Below are 22,581 nucleotides of genomic sequence, written 5' to 3' on the forward strand. Positions count from 1 at the left end.
ATGTGCAGAGGAAGGGGAGGTGTCAGGTTATTGCTAGCAAGAAGTAGCTTTTAATTTCTCAAATTCTCCATGTCACACCCTTCACTACTGCAAATCTCAGCAAAATTTAGCTGTGTTTCAACTGATATGCAAGCACATTTCCTTACACTGACAGAAATCCATCGTTAACTGCAACAACAGAAAAACAGTAATTTGCTGTGATGGCATGGATGTGCACCTTTCAAGGAGCTTTGCAATGCTTCCATGTTTTCAGCACTTATCCTCAGACTTTTTTAAAAGGATAATTACATCTATGAGGTAACCAAGAACTTTTATAGTAATCAGATACAAATTCAGGAAACAATAATTACATTAAACTATTAAAATAATTCTAATTGTTACACTAGATAGCATGATATTTCACAGGTACTTTGGGGCTCAGCTGAAGGAGAGCAAAGTCGAATATTCCACATTTGCCATGAAAACTTAAAAAGAAATAGTGATATTAATGTAGATTTTCATTTCCTTTGAATTTATCACTGCTAATCATCCACAAGGGTTTTTTTCAGTCTGTATTTGTGGAATCAGAAATCTGTCAAGAACAAACATTTTCCAGGAGAATGTTGAATCAGGCCGTCCTCTGTTTACTAAAGACACAAGTCTATATATTCTCAGTGCTACTTGTTAAATAAAACATAAATTCAGTCCTTAATTCCCAGTTAGTCCTGTAAGGATACAAGGTCAATTATTTCATCCTTGTAAATTAAAGGCTGGAAACAGCATACCAAGTAACTAAAAGCCTAACAACAGACAGGCTGTTTTCATTACACTTCATATCAATAACAGTTGTCAAAATGAAAAGAACTGAATTCAAGCTTCATTGGCTTCTTACAAGCCATTAGCAAATGCTTAAGTCTCTGTTTTGATAGGCAAGGAAAGCCTTTATAGTCTAATAAATGTAAAAATAGAAGATCTAATTTATTCACTCATCAAAAATGGAGGACACAGCTTGACAAGTTTATATGCCTGAACACACACCCACCAATTAAAATGGTGAGGATGGATGATCACATAAATTTCTGGTGTACTGCATATGGCAACCTTGCAAGACTGTCGTGAAAATTACAAGATCTTGATCCTGAAGAAGACATCTGCTCCATCTCCTCTTCCCTCAAGGGGCTCTTGTTCCACCTAATCATTCCTGAGACATTTCTGTCTAGCTGGGTCTCCAACGCTTCCATGGCAGAACCACTACAGCCTCCCAAGATAATCTCTTCCCCAGTTTTGTAAAAACCTTACCACTATTTCAAATACTCTGTAGAAATCCCTTTTACTGAAACTTTACTTCTACATTTGTTTTACCCAGAAACGCAAATAATCTCATTCCTTTCCTTCTCTTTTACAGCAGACATAAGAGATCTCTTGTTACGTGCTTACTGGTCTTCTCTCATAGTAACCCCAATTCTCTCATCATTCCCTCTCATCATGCTGTGTAGATTTCATAACCACAACTGCACTTTGAATTCTCTATTATGAGTCTATATCCTACTGGAAAGGCATATCAGAGAATTAGCAAAGTACTGCATGTTCTTACTTTTTTAGTTCAGTTTAGTAATTCTGAATTTTAATTCTGCATTCTGATACAGTTGCCATCTCCCCCAGCTTCTTTGCATCTGCAAATTTAATAAGAATGCATTCTAGTCCACCATCTGGGTTGGTAATAAAGACTAATGAGGAAAAGTCTTTGCTGAGCTCTGTTCTCCTGGTCTGACAACAAACCACTCATAAGTATTCTCTGAAAACATTTTTCCATTCACTTACGCATTCACCATACAGCAGAATGATTTAAACCACGTTTATTCAGTCTAAAGTGTCATTAGAAGGAAAGTCCAGTACCTTATGAAGTCCAGTACACTCCAAAATATGTCACCTACTAATTATTCTCCCCCTGTAAGGCTTGTCACTTTCTCATGAAAAATCAGATTGGTTTGATACCTTTTCTCCTGTTTCCAGTTCATCAGTCTTTACACCTTCATTTTAGAGCGTTGGTATCTTTTTTTCTGTTTTGTTTTGTTTTTATTCTTTAATTCCATAGGATAACCATATAACAGATTTAGATTAGATGTCAGGGGAAAGTTCTCCACAGAGAGAGTGGTGAGATGCTGGAACAGGCTGCACAGAGAGGCTGTGGATGCCCCAGGAGGTGTTCAAGACCAGACTGGATGGGGCCCTGGCAACCTGGTTTAGTACCAGATCTGGAGGTTGGTGTTCCTGCCTGTGGCAGAGGGGTTGAAACTTCGCTTTAAAGTTTGGGCAGTTGGACTTTAGGTTTACATCTGTCTTCGTGCAGTGCATTATGGTTCTGTAAGATGAATCTCTTTCTAAAAGATGGTAATAAATGACTCTGTAGGAACAAAGATATTCTTGTGACTCAATGTTTCCAGTCTGCCAATGCCTGTAGATCAAACCTGCTGAGTGTACAATTAACAGCCTACTTTTCCAATTATGTACCCTCACAAAAGCCAAAGTTGACATAACTGTCATAAAGAAAGAACACAATACACTGTATCTGAACAAAGTACAATAAAAAAGGATAAAGATTTGCTTTCTAAACAAACAATAACAAGAAAATACAGCACCCTTAACTGAATAGAAGTATATTCCAGGATAGCAGCTAGGCATTCTTGAAATGCATCATGCTTCCCACTGCACAGGCATATTCGTCCCCAGTTTTGTTTGGTTTTTTTTTTTCCCAGCCAGAGTGCTTGAGAGCAAAGTAGTAATTTTCTTAACACCTTCTTCCTGCAACTGTCAAATTCCACAACAATTCAGGAACAATGCCAGAAGATCAGAACATTTCAATGTAGTCATGAGAAAACACCAAACATATTGGCTGGAATCTCATAGGTTAAAAAACTCCATCATCCAAAGATGTTCTGAGGTCAACCATAATGACACATCTTTAGATATCTTTCTACTCCCAGTAATTCCCTTTACTCAAACCTAAAATTGCAGCAAAGTAAAAGGAGCACTAGTTTTACACACTGCAAGACCATCAGAACCCTAATAATAATCTTCCCTTGAATTTATAAGAATGCAAAGAATTTAATCACTCAATATTTGCTCAGGACAACCCGTGACAGTGATACGATTCTCATACATGACTGTTAGATCTCACTGGGGTGAGTGACCAGAAAAACTTTACTCATAAGCAGTTGTATTTCACATAAAACATTTGTGATGAAAGAAAGCAGGTCCAAAGAAAATAAATGATATCCCATCTGTTTATAAGCATATGGTTATTACCCTACCAGAACAAATCTTGTTCAGATCCAAAAAATTATACACTTTAGTACTTCTCCCTGTGCTATAAAAATTAGTTCCAGAGGAAAAACAACTGACACCAAGTTAATTTTATAAGCAGCGTGACATTTATAAAAAAAATAATAATAATGTTCCTGTTAATTGATTGGTTGAGGGAAAACATGGAGGCGATCCACCTGACTTTGAGTTTCATGACAATGCTTGTAAAGAAAAAGGGCAAAAATCCCTATGTATCAGGCTCAGACCTGCTCACATGTACCAGGCTTATTAATAAAAGGCTTATTAATAAAAGAAGGCCAATTCAACATTTTTCATATTCATTTGTCTCCTTCTAGTTTGTTTAATACTTGTTATTATTCCAACCAAATTTCACAATGTGAGTACAGGTCTTAAAGCACAATGTTGTGAAAGTGAAATGTTCTCTACTTCTGAGAAATAGCAACAAACGGGTTGAGAGCTGGTGGGCTGAAATTAGGGACTGCATCAGTAAAGGATGTCCAGTGGTTGGGATCTACTCTAGGCCAGCTGATAATGGGAACCCTGTCGACGAGGCCTTCTTGCTTCAGCTGAGTAGGCAATTCAAAACAGCCAGCATGGTTTCACAAAGGCACATCATGCCTTACTAATCGGGTGGCCTTGTGGTGAGATGCTAGAACAGGTTGTCCAGAGAGGTTGTGAATGCTCCATCCCTGGAGGCATTCAAGGCCAGGTTGGATGGGACCCTGGAGAGCCTGAGTAGCAACCCTGCCTATGGGAGGTGGTAATGGAACTAGATGGGCTTTTAAGGTCCGATCCAACCTGAGTCATTCTATGATTCTATGAAAGGATTCTTTAAAAATGAATAGTTAACAGCAGAAGGACTGCACCAATTCTCCCACTAAGCTAAAGGCAAGAAGAAAAAAAGTCTGGCTACTAAACCCAACACTATGCTGATAGTAATAACAAGAGGAAAAATGAGAGAAAACGCATTCCCTTGTCTTTTCTATTCTTCTCCCCTTGCCTTCATGCCCAAGCAAGGAGAAAGTATTTCTCAGATCAATACCAGAACAGTCAATGTATGTGAGTGATGAACCTGAGAGGGGAAAACTGGCCAGCAAATTTCGTTTATGCACATCAGCAGAAGTTTGATAGAATACATACTGTATTCTTGGCAAGTTAAGCAGTTTTCAATTGACAAACAAACAAACAAACAACTCCCCCGCACACACAAAAACAAACAAACAAAAAAACCCACTTTCTGAACCATACTTGAAATATAACTTTTAGCTTGGCTCACAATACTACAAGAGGTTTGCTCATCAGAGTACCCAAGAGCGCTGGATCTCCTCCTGCATGGACCAGCAGGTTTACTGCAGCTAAACATCTGCAACTCCTCCCTAAATCATGCAAATCAGCATTTTGCTCCTATGTGATGCTAAGACACGGGCCAGAGAATAAATCTCAGTATTAGTTGTGCCAAGCAATCAGGCCTCATACTCTAGGGTAAAACAAATGTAACTTCATACAACTGTGAGTAAAAGCTGCTGGGGGGTTTGGCTTTATTTCTGAATGTGCATGAAACAGAAGTGGGAGATACCAGAGCTGGTTCAAATCTGAAATACTGTCTGAAAGCCCTGCTTATGGGTGCCAGTAAGTTTTGCATTCAGTTTTACTCTTTTATTGGGACTTGATTGAAATAGAAAAGGAATATTTTGAAAAACTAAAAGGAAAAAAAAAAAAAAGTTTCCTTATGTAATTTGAAAAAAAAATTACAGATGCTCAGAGAGGTTCTGGAGTCCCATTTCTGAAGATAATCAAACCTGGATGTGATTCTGGGCAATATGACCCTGCTTGGACTAGCTGAACTAGATGATTCCAAGTGGCCCCTTCCAAACTCAACTGTTCTGTGATTCTGTGACATCACAGTAACCAGCTGTGTACATCTCTGTAGAAGCTCCCTCTTTATAGCCAACAGAAAACCTAAACTTAAAACTCTTCCTCTGCTGGCTTTCTGCCAGCCATCTTCTCCTGTGCAGAAATTAGCACTAACTGGACACCTTCTGTTAGTTATCAATGGCACATCTTGTATACTCATTTGGGGGTTCTTTCCTTTAAAGTATTTATTATCGATATATTTTACTGTAATTATCTCTTTTCTACTTTGATTTTTGAAAAGATTCAATTTGCATTTCATTTGTCACTTCATCGTGATAAAAATCCTTTATTTAGACCTATACTGCTATGAACTGTGATGAAGAGTTCAAAATAAATTCACTTTCCTGAGCTATTTTGCTAAGTGAATATGAGCAGGACATTTTAAAGCAGCCTTAAGGAAAATGCTACAACTGCTCATTATACTGGCAGCCTATAAGAAGTGGGAATATTTTTCTGAAAGCAGAAGAACTACAGAGTAAAATCACATTTGCCACTACTCTGAATCTGCAAAGAAAACTTACAGCGCTTTCTGTTGATCATTTCCCCTCCACTGTGATTGATGCGGACCTTTCTGTATCAAATTCCACCTGCAGACCGGAGATCTCTCCCTTCAATGTCTAATAATAGGTTAATAGTAATATTTTCAAGCACACTAAACACAAAGTATCCATCTACAGCATCCTGTTATATTTCACATTGCCAAGTTCCAAACTCTTTTTCCAACTTACAAAATTCTCAGTACAACATTTTCCATTTTCCTACTTATTATTTTTTTTTTTTTCCAAGGGGAATTTATGATGCTAATGATAACTTTCAAAGTAAAAATGGCAGATGAAGTGCTCCTACCAATAAATGACAGCCACAAGTCACTGGTTCAGCATCCCGCAAATTGCTGAGGGATTATTCCAACTGAGACTATGAGGGTATGTTACAAGCTATTAGACATCACACAATACACATCCTAGATGGTTATATTTAGCCTTTCACTTGCCTACATAAGCTGACCCAGCCCAACTAATGATTTCCGAGAGTGGAGATTTACCAAATCATCTGAAAAATTTGCGGAATTTCTGTTTCCCAGAAGAATTTATATCCACAGGAAGCATTCACCACTGGTTTTAGACTGTTGCAGACTGTCACTTAGCATTCCCCCAAACTAAAAATACTGATACAAATTCATACCAAGGAAAATGAGTTGAAATTATTGTCTCTTGCTCCAGGTCTTCCGAAAACTCATTTATAAATGAGAAAGCAGATGCAGATTCCGTTTTCTCTTTGACATTCAATTCTGTTAAGCTGATGTGATTATTTTTTTTTTTTTCCTGCAGTTCCTATTTTTACAATAGTAGTGGGTTTCTATCAGGTCAGTTTGTACAATTGAATTGGTTATTTATTTACCTCAAAGCCAGGGGCACTCATAGTCACAGCTGTCCATCTATAAGAGTCAAAGGTAGTCCTGGATAGTTAAAAAGCATTGAGCTGGAGGAGCTGACATGTTGCTCATAAAGACTGAATTAATGTACACTAGAACCACCTACGTTGTGCCTCCAGATCTCTCAGCTTACATCAGCTTCTAAACTACTCATTCTGTTTTGCTTCCAAACTCCTGGGGACATACATTGATAGTGAGAAGCATGGTCAGAAAAGGTGAACAAAGATCAGCTCCGTTATTAATGCATACAACATCAATTTCTATTTGCCATCAACAATTGAACTCTGGAATAAAAGTTTTTTTTCTTCTTTTTCATCTTTCATGATTATATATATTTCCTAGGAACAAATATACTGTCACATTTAAGGTATAAATAATAAAAAATGGATGAACTTTTATAATGGAATGGAACATTCATGGGGACGAGTACAAAAACATATTTACAATCTATTTATATTTTATGAACAGGTATACTTTGGTATTTGCTTTAGGAAACCTTTGCTTGATGCCTCTTAAAACCAGCACAATGCATGCACCAAACAGAATGAACCAAGCCCATTCCTTGACTTTGTAGGACCTTTGTTTTTATTGCTACTGACACTCCAGGTAAAGATTGCCCTTTCTAAAATAAAATATCACAGAATCACAGAACTGCAGGGGGTTGGAAAGACCCTCTGATGACCATCCAGTCCATCACCCTGCTAACACAGGTTACAGTGGGTTGCACAGGAAAGCATGCACACTGCTTTTGAGTACCTCCAGAGAAGGAGACTCCACAACCTCACTGGACAGCTTCTTTCAGTACCATATACACCCTGTGAACAATCCATGCACTTTCAAGTCTAGTTCAAATTTTCTTTAATCCTGATAATTTCTTGGAATTCAGAAGGACAGGCGTCTCAGCTTCTGCTCACAATCCTGAAGGGAAGCTTTACTCAGAGGTCCCCAACCATTAATAGCAATTTTTGGAATTTGCATTCCAAAGAACACACAACTATGGCTTCTGTCCAATAAAACATGTGAAAAAGTAGACGTTTTTATTTCACTTTTTCTTTTACTTCTCCTCATTACTGGCAGTCCTGCAGTTGCACAGCTTAGCACAGACCATAAAAATCCCAATTCTCTAAGTATCCCACTGTCTGATAGCAATGAGGGTAAATCTGTATGAAAACAGTGGTGTCAGGATATAATTAACAGCAGAGAACCTGCCATCGATGTCAAAAATCTTGTATATAAACCTAGGAATAAGAAAGCTAGTCATAGAACTGACCTAACAAATATTTGGGAAATTTCTAAATTAAAAAAAAATCATCAAACTACTTTTGAAGACTTTGCCAAAGAATATTGAGGTGTTTCATACACTGGTAGTCAGGCTTTTTAAATTAAATACACATTTGTTGTTGTTCAGAAAAATCACCGTGTTTTCTTTACACTGTCTGCCCAAGAAAAGCCAATAATTGTGAATAAAGACCACAAGCAAAATGCAAATATATGGGAAGGATCACAACTCTGTCTCACAGCTGAGAGTCACTGATGGGAAACACTCACTGTAACCCATTAAACACATCCCTGGCACAGCTGAATTTCAAAGCATGCATCCATGCCCTTGTGTCAATTTTGAAGAGAAAAGCTGCTGAAATAACCATGCTATTTGTCAGTACTATTATGCAGCTCCCCAAATATACATACATTGAAACACTGTCTTTTCAAATGGCTTCCAATGTTTAAGCACATTTTTCTAGTTACAGAATCGCCACTAATAAACCAGAATGGGATGACATCAAAATAAAACCACCTCTGCAGTTCTCCACGTGTTGCACTGCAATGTGCAGGACAGAACGACTCCCTGCAAAGTTCAGTATTATATACCAAATATTTTGACAAAAAACAACAAATTTACTACTACCAAAGACATATTTGAGGGTAAGATGTCACTCAAAAACAACGGATGGATGCTTTTCTAGAAAAATGTGCCATGACAATTAAGCTAAGATAAGAGATATCACTTGAATTCTTCGCTAAGGCTTTCTCTGTACACAACACAGGAATAGACTGAACACTGACCCATGAGGGTACAGGAGAAAGAACAATCTGTTTCTTTATCTAAAAGCCTCTTCAGTTTAAATTCCTTGTCATGGATGAAATATTACTACAGAAAATTGTAAACTTGCAAGAATATGTTGCAGTCATAAAAGTGTAATTTGCTGTAAGAGCTGGCAGGGAAAATAAGGATGAACTTAACTGCAAATGCATCTGGCCATTTGTAGAAGGGATCTGGCTGGACAACAGTGCAGAGGAGAAAGATGACCTCTCTCTGAATAAGCCACTCTTGTCCATCCAAATCCCTTCTCCAAATGGCCCTACAAACAACACTGTAGAAGAAATACATTAATATTAGAACTGCAGATCAGCATCACTTTAAGAAAGACTGAATCTGTCCTCCATCACTTACTGGTTAATTCCCGGTGGAACTGCCACCTTTGCTTGCAGCCCTCCTATTTTTGAAACTGCCAACTACATTACGAAATCTGAAGCTTGCAGTTTCTCTCTGAGAACTACAGCTATCGGTTTGCAATTTGAATATAGACAGCAGTTTGCAAAATAGTTCATTTTATTGCAGTGTACTTTTTTTTTTTTTTTTTTTAAGAAATATCTTATGAAGACTGAGTGAACAAAAAATTCCCCTGTAATGACTTTCCCTCCACTTATCACAGAATTATATATCATGTGAGTTGGTGTATGTTAAAATCTATACCCATTATAACCCCATGAACATCATGAATATGTGGAAATTTAAGGGGTTTGGGTACCAGAGCATCACACTTGGCTACAAAGCAGGTGACCTTGGAAGAAAGCAGAGGTCTTCCCTCCAAGATCTGTAGGTTTCCCAACTATTTTGTTCTGTAGCAAGATCCAGGAAGTTGCTGCTTTCACTTGAAATTTGGAGGAAAAAAAGAATGTTAAAGTGACAAAACAGTACCCTACTGCCAGTGAATTATTTAAGTAACCAGTGTGGTTTTGTTGTCCTCAATTTGCCAAGTTAGGCAGGTGCGTATGTTGAAGTTCTGTATGAGGAAAAGAAGGCAAAAATGTAGACATTCATTTTCTTATTTTCACTATTAACAGAGCAACAGTATGTAGAAAATAAGATCTAGTATGTCAGGGAAAAATACGGTACAGCAGAGTAAAATAACTGTGGTAAAATAAACTATGGTCTGTTTCTTGGGTGGTCTTGTCTGGAGGCAAGAGTTGGAGCCAGTGATTCTTATCCAACTCAGGATATTCTATGATTTCATGGAACTGCTTATAGCAATACTTTTTGTGGTGGTGTTGCTGCAGAGTTACCAACTGCATCCAGCCTACAATAATGCTGAGGATGACACAAATCATAGTATGGCTCAGCAAGCACCAGGACAAGATGCCCAAACGAACATCTCTAAGACAGAAGAATCAGTTTAAGTGTGAGAACTCTTTTGGCTTTAGTTCCAGCTTTATCACAGGCTCCCTTCAGGATCCCTCTCTGTTTCTTTTCTGTTCATGCACACAGCAGAAAGAACTTCACTGTCAAATAGTGATATATAAATTGGACAGCCAGTGAGAGACTTCATTAAGGTCAGCTGTCCTGCAAGAAATATAAAGGTAGAAGCATTTTTTTCTAATCAAACCCTGGTCTCGTAGTACAGAAGCTGGCAAATAAGACTTTGTTGCTGTGCTCCTTATTTCTTGGGAAGTTTCTGACACACAACAACATTGGAACTTTCCACTACAAACATCAGCAGAACCCCAGAAGGACTGTGGGTCTGCATAATCCTGTTTCATCTAAACTGACTATCAAAAAACTGTGCAACTGAAAACTGCGATGATACTGGTCTGATGCTATATAATTATTAAATAATTCTTACCATGATAACTGCTGCATTATTAAGACTCCCTGTCAAAGAGCATTCACCTTTGTTGGAGAAACCTTCATTGCATGTCTCCCAGACCAGAGACAAAGCCAGTTCTACTACTTAATAGGCAATCAAAAGTCGACACAGCAAACTTGAGGGAAAAAGCCTGAATAACTAGGAGGGAGGCACATGCAAAGATATCTGACAAAGTGGAATTTTATAGAGGCAGAAAAAAAACCATAAGAATTTAGCAACTTATTCACAGGATTACAGAATGGCTGAGGTTGGCAGTGACTTCTGTCCTACCCCTGCTTAAGAAGAGACACCCAGAGTAGGGTGCCAGCATCATGTCTACCCTGGGAAGGTAGAGGGGAAATGGATTTCTCTACCTTCATTCTAAGGTAGGACAGTCATTGTAGAAAGGAACAAAACACTGGAGGAGGAGGGATGCAACTAAAAAAGCAGAAAACTTTGACTCAGTGTACATATCACTTTACACTTTGCTTTTAGTAATTTTTTAAAAATTGTATTCCTTGACAGCTACTTTGCTGCATTTAGTTCACATTTCTTGCTTTCCTGAACCCACACAACCTACTGTAACAAACTGCAGTGCCCACTCACTCAACCAGAATTAGTTGAAAGTTAAATTTAAAGTACATAGCGAGCAAGGAAAATTGCAGTTCACCTCCTCTGTTAAAACAAGGCTCAATGATACTAAATTGGAATATATTACCAAAAGTTGTGAAAATAAAATGGGTTAGTAACCCGGAGTAACCAAAACACTGTCCTAACTATAAACTGCAGTAAGCCTTCCTTCAAGACACGTCTTTGGAGAAGCTCTGCCTTATAAAAAATGTTAACACATTAAGAAAAAAGTACATATTTTTATTTTAAATATTTTATTGTAATGGTCGATGATCTATTCAAATTCCCCTCGTCCACATATACCCTAAGAGATACTTTCAGATTCTGTTCTTACATGCAACCCCATATATTTTGATTCTGTAAAACAGGCACTATCAAATTTTTTTTTGGACATTTCCTAAGAACAAAACCATGTGTATTTCACTTAAAGAGAATAGTTGTTAAAACACTGACAGCTATTACCAGAAGAAAAGTGTTTAGAAAACTCTCCCTTGGATTAAATGATGATAATCAAGGTGATTTGTATTTTCAAAAACATTTATGTCAGCCATTGTATACAGATGCATTGTGAAACTGGAAAAAAGTCACTTTCCAGTGGATTCCTGCAATGAACACAAAGAAAATGAATGATCCCAATACATATTACCATTTATAACATTTCAAAATGTGCATACTACCCTAATAACTTTCCACATTCTTCTATTACTAACATTTTTACCTCTTAAACTAATGCACAGATGAAATGTGCCCATAGGAGGAAAAGTATCAACAAATGAAAACAAATTTTCCATTACACTGGCAGGCAAATACTACAGTTACTAAAATGAGGAACACCTGTCATTTTTGAGCTAAAATGAGATCAGTCTTTGTTTTGTAGATGCCCTGACTTCTCAGATTTCCCTACCTACCCTCTGTGGGCTGATCCCACATCCTAGAGTGATTGCTGATTTCCTGACCAATGGAGATGTGCTATGCAAGGTATTCTGCAGGCTTTATACTATACACTATATCATATAATCATGTCACAGAATGGCCTGGATTGAAAAGGACCACAATGATCATCCAGTTTCAACCCCCCTGCTATGTGCAGGGTCACCAACCAGCAGACCAGGCTGCCCAGAGCCACATCCAGCCTGGCCTTGAATGCCTGCAGGGATGGGGCATCCACAGCCTCCTTGGGCAACCTGTTCCAGTGTGTCACCACCCTCTGAGTGAAAAACTTCCTCCTAATATCCAACCTAAACTCCCTGTCTCGGTTTGAAACCATTCCCCCTTGTCCTATCACTATCCACCCTCGTAAACAGCCTTTCCCCTTCCAGTTTATACGCTCCCTTCAAATACTGGAAGGCCACAGTGAGGTCTTCCTGGAGCCTTCTCTAAGCTAAAAAAAGCCCAGTTCCCTCAGCCTTTTATTCACTTGAATATTCACTTGCAAGCTTACAATCAAGAAAGCATATATGTCTTTACTGGTCAAAATTTCTTAAGTTTCTGCGCATCACTGTAAAAGTGAAAATAAAGTTGGGAGTTAAGGCTTCACTCTGCTTACCTTAAGAACAAAATATAAACCTGTAACTTGCAATTGGCAATTGTTCTCCTGGGAGGGTTTTATTTGAGTTGATGGGCATAGTTTAAATACCTCTTTGTAAGTCTAGAATATCTTGCATATTTGCCTTACTGTATTTGTGATCAAACGGCTGGGCAAAGATTATCAGCTAATGCAGGTCTGTATGTTTCACAAAGTGGTCCTCTTGGGGTGAAAGAAGTACCTCACAAATATGCATCATGTTCCTGAATTTGCAAGCCTGCACGGCTCTGTTGTCTGTCACACTTTGGCTCAAGGGGAGAACCGTGCATTAAATTACATTAAGTTAAGGTTTGGTGTTTCCAAATGTAATTTGCTCTGATTCACCAAAGTGAAAACCAGGAGCAGCTGCCCTAAGTGCTGCACTCAGCAGCATGGAGGGAGAGGTGTGATTCATTTTGAACAGTGAAAGAAAAGGATTTCTTTTCTTTTTATTCCGGGCCACTTCGGAGTAGTTTGCAGGCCACGAGTACACCATCATTTGGGAATTGAAAAACTCGTGGCTTCATTTCTCTCATGCATTATTTCATCAAATCTGATGACTGCATTATATTCAAAGTATAGATTTAGTAAGCTCAGTGATCAAAATGAACTGCAAAGATTTTCGAAAACTTGTAGAAGTTTGATTTGGCTCAAGTTCCATCTCTTTCACTCTTTTTAATTTAATCTGAAATGCAAAGAGATCAATTTTTATTTTATTTGCAACTTTGTCAGGGATCTTATGACTGTATAAATCATCCTTCACACTCCCTGAGCTTTACAAGAGCAGCAATCCTCTTAAAGCAGAATCTGGGATTTTTTTGTGCATCACCTCAGGTTCCAGATGTCACAACACACGAACACGTTCAATCAAATTTTCCTTTTCTTGCACTGAAACATTATAGATTGTTTTGCACATGACTCCCTTTTTTCTGTTCAGTATGAAAACATCCGATTGATTTTTCTTTCCCTTGCACTGAAACATTATAGATCGTTTTTCATTAGACTCCTTTTTCTTCTGTTCAGTATTTCTTCTCCTTGAAGCTCTCTGAACTGCATTCTGAGATGAAGGCCATACGAAGGGGTTTCTAACAGCATTTGTCATTGAAGGCAACCACAAAAACTCTCACCTCGGGGCACTCTGGAAAATGGAATTAAAGACTTGGAAAATAATTTCAAAGAAGACAGGTCAGCATAAATGTCAGTATTACAGATGTCCAAGTAAACAGGCTGGGGAAAGAGGAAACAGTAGAGTGGATGCTTAATTGTGAATTGTAATGAAACATTAAAATTCATTCTGACATGAAGAGTGATCCTGTTTGTTCACAGTGTGCTGATGAATACCAGCAATTTCGGTTCAGTTTCACTTTGCTAAAGGGCTGTGAGAAAATTTCAGTGACAAAACCCACAGCAATAATGTCATTCTGGCCCCTCTGTATCTCTGAGTTGGAAACTCACTGGGGAATTCAATAGAACTCAACTAGGAAGGAGGCAAGAACAGTACTGCAGGTGACACACATGATCATTCTAGAAACAGAAGCTTATTGAAAAACATTATAGAAAAAAAACATTTGCAGCACCTGTGCTATTTAGATAAACTCATTTTATTTAAGCTTTGATTAAAAACTCCAGTTATTACGCAATTCATGCTTTCAGCATAAGAATTTATAAGCTAATTTACTGACGGTGTTTGTAATGAGAGGATAATATCAGTTTTTCATCCGCAGATTCGCAACTAGGAAAAAAAGACATTTTAAGGTGAACCCATTAAAGGTTTTCAGGAAAAAAAAAATTATCCTAAATCTGTCCTATTAAAAATAATTAAAAAAAAACAGAGGAAAGTCTCTTCAACAGTCATTACAGCTAGATATTGCTAGCTGAGGACTGAAGCTCCATAATTCTGCCCAATTTTCTGCGTTCCGATTTATCCTTTGTCCCATATCTCTAGCATGCTTAAGAATAATGGGAATACCAAATTTACAAGGGAATTCTAAGCAAAAATATCAAGTCTTGGAATTGCCTGAAGTCTACAGTGATAAAGTAATCTTTTCCCGCTCTATTTCAAACTTCCTGTTGAGCTCTGAACACATTTTTTTTAATTCTTACCAGTGCTTACATCAGACTTTGACAGATTGTAAGTCTGCCTTATAGGATTTAGGAACCACTCCTTATGAAATGCTTGTACAATTCATTTCTAAAGCTTAAGTAAGCAATACAGAAGTTCTAATCAAACACACTGTGAATTTTATGTATTTTCAAAGCAGCCAGAGCACATTTTCATCCCTAAAGGATTTGCTTATTGCAGAGTAACCAAAATACTCACGATTCGTAATTATTAAAAACATTCCTTCCTTTGAAGATTTTGTTCATTTCAATATTTCTTTAGGGCTTTTTACCATCTTCCTGATACTCTCGATTGTTCTGTTTAGAGAAAAGCCAACCTGCAGCACAATTACGCTTTATTTGCAGTAAGTACATATGCTACTTTCAGCGTGGAAAGGAACAGAAGAGTGGGTTGGGTCATAAGAAGAAGGGAAGCAGTTGCAGGCTGTACCCCATTTAGGGTATAGACATTTTTAGACTCCATTCTCTTTTCCACCTTGACTTACAAATCTACTTCACATAGGGGCATTTACACCTAAATGCACAAGATCTGAACTAAGAGATTTGCTGCTCCACTGAAGAAGACGCAGAAAACTCAGCATCCTCTCAGGTCTCCCAAGCTCGTACAACTGCAGTCCCATCCAGAGAGCTCAAAATCAGTAAATTTAAATGACCATGGATCCATCTCTCCTTTTTTTTTTTTTTTTTTCTTTTTAATATATTGCTTTAATATGGTTACATTAAAACTTCAATTCTGAGCACAGGGAATGGTAAATAACACTGCACTATAATCAGTTCTTATTATGAAGAATGAGGCCCCTAATCTGTATAATAGAAGCACTCTCTTGCTAATCCATCAAGCACTTTGCCAAGGACACTGCAGGGACAATAAAAGCACCAGTTTCACCGTGGTAGTATTTCTACTCAGCATGCATGCACTTGTTGGTAAAACGAAAGAATATCATTTGTTGTGACTAACAGCTTTCATCTTCAGGAAAAATAGCATCGCCGCACAGCAAGGCTCTTCTCTATTGATCATTTTTATACCACCACTAACGTCAGGAAGCTCTAGGGTTTGCAGCTATCCAGAGCTAGGCTCCAGCGTGGGTTTCTCGAGTTCCTGGTAAGTAAAGCAAGAATAGAGGACAACTTGACACTGCACACAATTCAGAGCAGAAACACCAGAAGCACACAGTCCATGGAAACCACACGTTGCCAGTGAGGCTGTTGGGTTACTTTGCAAACCTTGTTTGCCAGCCAGCATGAAATTCTTTCACCAACTTGGTGAGATCGTTTATTTCCTCTTTGAACTCTATAGGAATCAACTTCAAGCAATAAAATGTTATCATCTGCCCGAAAGAAAAAAAAAAATAGTATACTTTCATATTGTTCATAGCACTGCAAGATTTATGAACTGGTGTGCTTTGGTTAGAGCTGCGGCACTGCGCTTTTCCATGAGCACGATGAGGTTTCCATAAATTGCAGCCACGTGTCTCCTCGAGTGATATGAATAAAATCTATTTGTGGAAAATGTAGCAAATGGATCCAGAGTGAAAATATCACTCGTGCCTTCAAAGATCAAATTAGCAAGTTTCTGTATGCTGAATTCCGTGATCTTGTCCACAAACTATTTTTTTTGCTCTAAATTTTGTATTTTTGCTCACACACACAAACCAAAGTAACCTGCACACAGTCTCAGTACATTTTTTTGCCCATGAACACACGTGCACTAGAAATACAGTATTTATAAAGACACGAAAGTGCATTTAGAAATAGGAACAGCAACAAACACAACTTACAGGAAAATGTGAAAGCTGAGACTTAAAATACGAACCTCTTCTAATAAATATCAAGACGGTTTGTGTAAAAGAGCAAAGACCACTAAATCTTGCAAATACCCAATTTAACTGCTTTTCCCTTGGTCACTTAGACTTAGCGTGCAGAAACAGAAACCTGCACTACCATGTGACAATTACAGACAATCCTAGCAGCAGTAAATTGCTCACCCAGAATACATTCTGTAGGAAAATCCTACACAGATTTGCAAGGAGATCAAATAGCCATCAGTCTCATGCTATATTTTCACTTTACAGACACAAAAGAAAAATGTTCCTGGACAAGATGGGTACAAATGATTCCAAAAATTGTTTTCTGCAGAAAAGTATGCAGAAATGTATGTCTTTGGGAGCCACAAGTCCTCTTCAGGTGAACTCAACTCCAGATAAGAGCTAAATGGTTGAGTGTATGTTGTTTCAGAGTAAGAACTATTGACTGAATATGACTTGAGTAGTCAGCAGTTTAGGTCAATGACCCAAATATTGCTAATTCTGAAGCAAATGAGCTATGTCTTTGACAGAAAATAAAGAGTTTTTTAAGTCACCTGTTTTGACAAGGCCCGAGGCTGTTAAAATCCATGCCTGTTATCTCTCAAAATGATATCTAAAATCTTCAGTTGGTATAATGTTATATCATATGTTCTATTATTAAACTGTGAAATTATTACCAATTTTATTTTAGGCATCAGTACAGAAATGTAGCTGAAATAAGTTCTCTTCAGGCAGCCTCTTTCCAGACTAATATCCTAAAAATATAATATAATCATCTATATAATGCAGCCATCTTCCCAAAGAAAATGTGGGGGTTTTCTATACCACTAAATGTATCTAGAAATTAAGTTATTTGAAGTTCTGGTGTTCTTTAGTGGAAAAAAAGCACTAAATACCAAAAGTGTAATGAAGTTAGGTTGGCAATGAACTTCCAGAAAAGAGCTTTCTCTCTCAAGAGAGATGTTTGAGAAAAGACATTAAAATCTCCAAGATGGACATGGGAAACATTCTCAGGGTGCCCAGGAAAAATATGAATTAAAATGCAGGAAATACTGTCATGTTTTGCCAGTTCAGATAAAATTGAGGAATGCTAAGATTTAGTACTACCAAACCTGAGCACTGCTTAATAGAAGGGGAACTTTATTTAACAATGACACAAATAATTGAGTTGGACTTGACAATCCTTATGGGTTCCTTCCATCTCAGGATATTCCATGATTCTGTGATTCCGTGATTCCAGATGATTTAACTCCAACAGGATCAGATTCTTGGCAGAACACAAGAGCTGAATAGGTGCAGCTTTCTGTTTTCTAATGCTGACTGCTGTGTTTTTAAGCATTTCCATACAAGAAACAGCGATGGCATCGCAGCGCCAGCATGCAATGAGAACAAAAGAACACACTAAAGAATCCAAAACATACTTCATATCTGAGTATGCTTTCACTATCATACTAATCAGTGGGATGAGCAGCAAATGGTTGTACCTGCTGACTTGGTGGCTAGCTTTTTTGTTTTTGTAGGAAAAAAGACATTGTTAAAACATTTCAAAGACAGACAATTTTTTGCATAATTTAACTAGATGAACAGAAATGCTGAGAAACTAAATCCGTGGTTGTACTTCTACATGCATTTTCTTTTAAAAGAAAAGACGACACGAAGAGAAAATAGTTATAAATCAATAATCTCTCACATTGTTGACATCTCAACTGAGACAACAGATTTGAGACTCCCCTTCTAGCAAGGCTTTTTAGCCTTCACAACTTGTTTTTCATTTCTTCATCATATCCCCGTGTCCTTCATTTCACCTTATATTCTAAATAAAATTAAGATAATTACTGAAGAAAAATTACAGTGCAAATAAGAAGTCTTTGTAGCTATTTAAAAGCAAGTTAGGCAGGAGAGTTAGGGTGAAAACACAGAGCAAATCTGCCACTAATTCACAGTCTGCAAGTTGGGAAGTTGCAAAAGAATGCTGATAGCCCTCAGCTGGTCTGACTCCACACATCATTTAATATTAAGATTGGTCCTGCTCTGGGTGGGGACTGGACGAGGCAATGGCACAGGTCTGGTCCAGCTGAATTTAATTGATTCCATACTGTTGTGTTTCGTGCTTTTCAGCTGCTTTGAACCTTTCTTAGCTCACACAGAATCATAGAACAGAATCATAGAACCATTAAGGCTGGAAAAGACCAGTAAGATCATCTAGTCCAACCATCTTTCCACACACAGTCCAACCATCAATCCATCACAATGCCCCTTTCACCTCAAGTAAATAAAGTCAACTTAGCCAAGGTATCACAATAAATTTACAATAGTACTGGAAGAGAGAATCGACTCTTCTGAGATCTGGAACCTCAAGCTTTTGTCGTAAATGTATTTCCTCCTAACTCTGCCTTATTGACCTTACCTTCAATACAAATGTTGCATTTTGAAACTATGTGTTTCTGGTCCTCATGCATGTTTGCAAAACACTTCAAAAATGAAACATGACTACAAGAAGTGATTTCATAATTTTTGAATGACTACTAATATTTAATGTATGGCATTTTTCATTTTTTGTTCCTGTAAATACTTATTCCCCCAAAAATGCAGCAAAAATGTTAAATAAAGATCTGAATGTCATCTCCACACTTTGTATAGAAGAAATGGGAAACAGTACAACTACTAGTCTTTCCACCTGTCATTCAAAACACAAATAACAGCTACACCAACCCCCACAGACCATGATGTGGAGTCCAATTTGACTCCAGTTCTCCATTATGATTCTGTGATTCTATGATTTCCAGAGGCCTGGGACAAAGCAGAAACATCTGCTTTTGTTTCAGCTGCAATTTGAACAGTAGATTTTAAGAGAAATCACTCTTGACAAGTAATTAATATTTTCTTTTAGATTAGTGATTATTAAGTGATTTATTTTACTGGTGACTAATCTGCTTTCTCGTGTTCAGTTATTCAACTCTGGGGAAAACTGAAAGTTCATCAGATCACTGGCAAATTCTGGCTAGAAATGAACAGTCAGTACTTAAAGAGAGCATTTTAAAATATCAAACTGAACAGGTACATGGATCACAGGATGTACTGCGATGGGGTTTCATATGCACAGAACCAGCCTTGGACTACAAATTACCCTGGAAGAGCAAGGTCATAAAGTTGTCAAATTTGAGCCCAGAGAGAAGGGCACTGGTGGTAAGATACAATTTTGCAATGAGGATCACAAGAACAAGGGGTGGGTAAGGGTAATGGAGGTCAGTTAACAGCCTTCTTCAAACTACACTCCAAGAGGAAAGCCCTGAGCTGCAGGACCATGAGGACACTACTGACTTGACATCTCACCTCTCAACCTTCAAAATGAGCTTGGAACAAACTGAGTGCAGATTTTTTGTGGATGTCATACCTGCCATTACAAATAAAACCTCTCCCTACAGGTATTCTAGAGCAAGGAAGGTCTTTGGATAGAAGTTGGGGAGGATGTATAGAGGTCTTCACGTTCAGAAGAAGATAAGCTTCATGCCACCTCATTGCCAAGCCAGTGGCAGCTAAAGGGAATAACAAAACAAGGTTTGTGAAACAGCCAAATTACAAATTATTCTGACTCAGTGATGTGTAAATAAAGACACTGGAAGTAAGTCAGTGTAGAAAAACATTTGCTTTGTTTGTCAATCAGTGATAATACCATAAGCAAAACACAGTCTCTTATTTTTAGCTTAATTTCCAAACTGGTGTGAAAGTCACAAGTTATTAAGCCCTGAATAGGGGAAATCATTCTGACCACTCATCTTCTAAGCTCTATTCACCCTCATCCATTCTCAGTGTGTTTAACTCAGTATCATAAATGAGTCATTCACTGGTTGAACCAAGAGGCTGCAAGACTGAACTTCCCATTATGTTACTGTCTTACTCTGGAGCCTGAGGCAAAACAGTGATCTTTTCTCAGCCTGTCTATATGTAATATGCACATTGTGCTTCTCACCGGGATACGATTCATTCACTGATGATAAGAAACATTTCAGTTTTCTCAGAAAAACAGCATCATAAATTCACAAGAGGTAAGCAACATAGTGAAATCAACTGTCTTCTCATGTCAGCACTGCTGGACAACTTACTAGCTACAACTAACTTTTTATCTAGAGGTATACCATCCTCGGGTATTGAGCTCTCTTAAAAAAAAAAAAAAAAGTAGAAAAAATCAGCTTCCCAAGTCAGCCTCCAGCCTTATAAACATAATGTTGGCCAGAAAAGAAAAATCAGAAGTTCATTCTGCCCTCAGAGTAAGGAATCATTTGATTTTTTTCAGTTATTTCTGATCTACTGTCAGAAGGAATGAGATCTTCTACGTCATCCCATGAACCCTCAGACAGAAGGGGATCAGCAAGACTGAAGCTCCGTCAGCTCAGGAGGACAACGCGAGCCAAGAAAAATGCAGGAGATGCTGGGGAGTGCGTCGGGACAAGCTGAGCTGGAAGGCTGACGTGGGAGGAGGAGGTCATGGAAAGAATTAGATAAAATGGTGAAGGTAGGATGTGCCTCTTCAGTTCAACAGACCTGCTCTTTTATTTTATTAATGTTCTGCTGGAGCTTTGGTCGGCAGTTTCCGAGGCTGATAATGATACGTTTCTTCAGATCTGCACTGTTTGAAAGAAGAGCTCTTGCTGCTCTGCATGAGAATTTTGTAACGTTTTCTTCTGGGAACTAGTTAGAAACTTGAGCTATCAAAGCAGCTATCTGCTCACGTAGTCACGTTTCCAGCTCTTATTTCATTCTGTTCTTAGAAGCAATGCATGATGTCCACATTAGACATCTTCATAGGCTTTGGCTCTCCCATGTTATTCACTTTCCATGCTATAAAATCCAGTTCCAATTAAGTGTTTCACAATTCCCAGACCAGAGGTTATTAGGTAAAAAGGCAAGATTATCCTTTCACCTTCAGCTTTTGCTCCCTAGGAACAGACTGATGATTTTAGAAGTCACATGCACTGGTTCAGGTATTTCCTTCAGAAGAGTTGATTAATGTTTTGGAAAGAATTTTTTGGCCTAATGTAATGCAATTTGGCAGTAACGAATTTTTTTCCTGATGAAGCCTTGACTTATCTATGTTTGTGTTGAACGTATCATAGAAAAATCCTATGAATTAAGAAAGCAAATATATGTTTCTATATGGTTACTTACCTCCATATGGAAAAAGCCTGTAAGTGTATATATATACATGTAGGAAACAAGTCATACATCAGTCACTTCGAAAGTAATGTCTCCTACTTACATGCATGGAAACTACAACAGACACAAGGGACACAATAGCACTATTTGATAGAGCAAATTCTCAGCTACAAAAGAGCCTGCATGCCACACACAAAAAAAAATCAATGGAGGTGATCCACTGTCATGGTTGCCACTGCTGAGACACACCACCCATCGCCTCACTGCGTTCACATCCACTGCTCGGTGTCCAGTAACATTCAGCAAGTGTTGATGAATGTCAATGGCTGCAATTTTTTTTCACATGGAGGAATTCAATTCCACCTCTTTGCTTCCATGTCAGACATCATTTTATCAGACTGCCCCACTGCTGCCATCTGTCGCATAGCAATAAACGTAACAGAACATTGGCAGGAAGGTTCAACCTCTGCTGCTAACTTTGTATTACAGAAGGCCTTAGCACTGACAACAATGCTCTCACGTTAAGCAAATTCGAAGGATGGAGCAATTACAATGTTAGCCACTGCCTGAAGCTTTATTTGCACAAGTGGTACCTACAATGGAACAGATACTGCTTCAGTGAAACACTAAGACCCAGTACTTCATTTAAGCTGAATGGAATCCACAGCATAGGCTCTGTGTGTGCAATGAACTGAAGGCACGGATTAGCTCCAGTAGATAAACTGAAATCTCCAGATACTGCTCTGCAGCAGC

General features: G+C 38.1%; 1 protein-coding gene across 7 annotated transcripts in view; it reads right to left on the reverse strand.

Annotated features, from left to right (window-relative positions):
* TRAPPC9 (trafficking protein particle complex subunit 9) overlaps positions 1-22,581 on the reverse strand; it is a 472,387-nt gene that overhangs the window by 200,749 nt on the left and 249,057 nt on the right. The window contains exon 22 of one of the 7 annotated variants that reach the window (XM_090138041.1): positions 14,599-15,968. The exons of the other annotated variants lie outside the window; for them this stretch is intronic. Coding sequence (XP_089994167.1) covers positions 15,940-15,968 — 29 coding nt within the window. The 3' untranslated portion in view covers positions 14,599-15,939. Of the gene's footprint in view, positions 1-14,598; positions 15,969-22,581 lie in introns of those variants that run through there. 7 annotated transcript variants of the gene reach the window in all.

Source organism: Phasianus colchicus, chromosome 3 (genome assembly GCF_987193195.1).
Source record: "Phasianus colchicus chromosome 3, bPhaCol1.hap1.1, whole genome shotgun sequence".
Classification (NCBI taxonomy): domain Eukaryota; kingdom Metazoa; phylum Chordata; class Aves; order Galliformes; family Phasianidae; genus Phasianus; species Phasianus colchicus.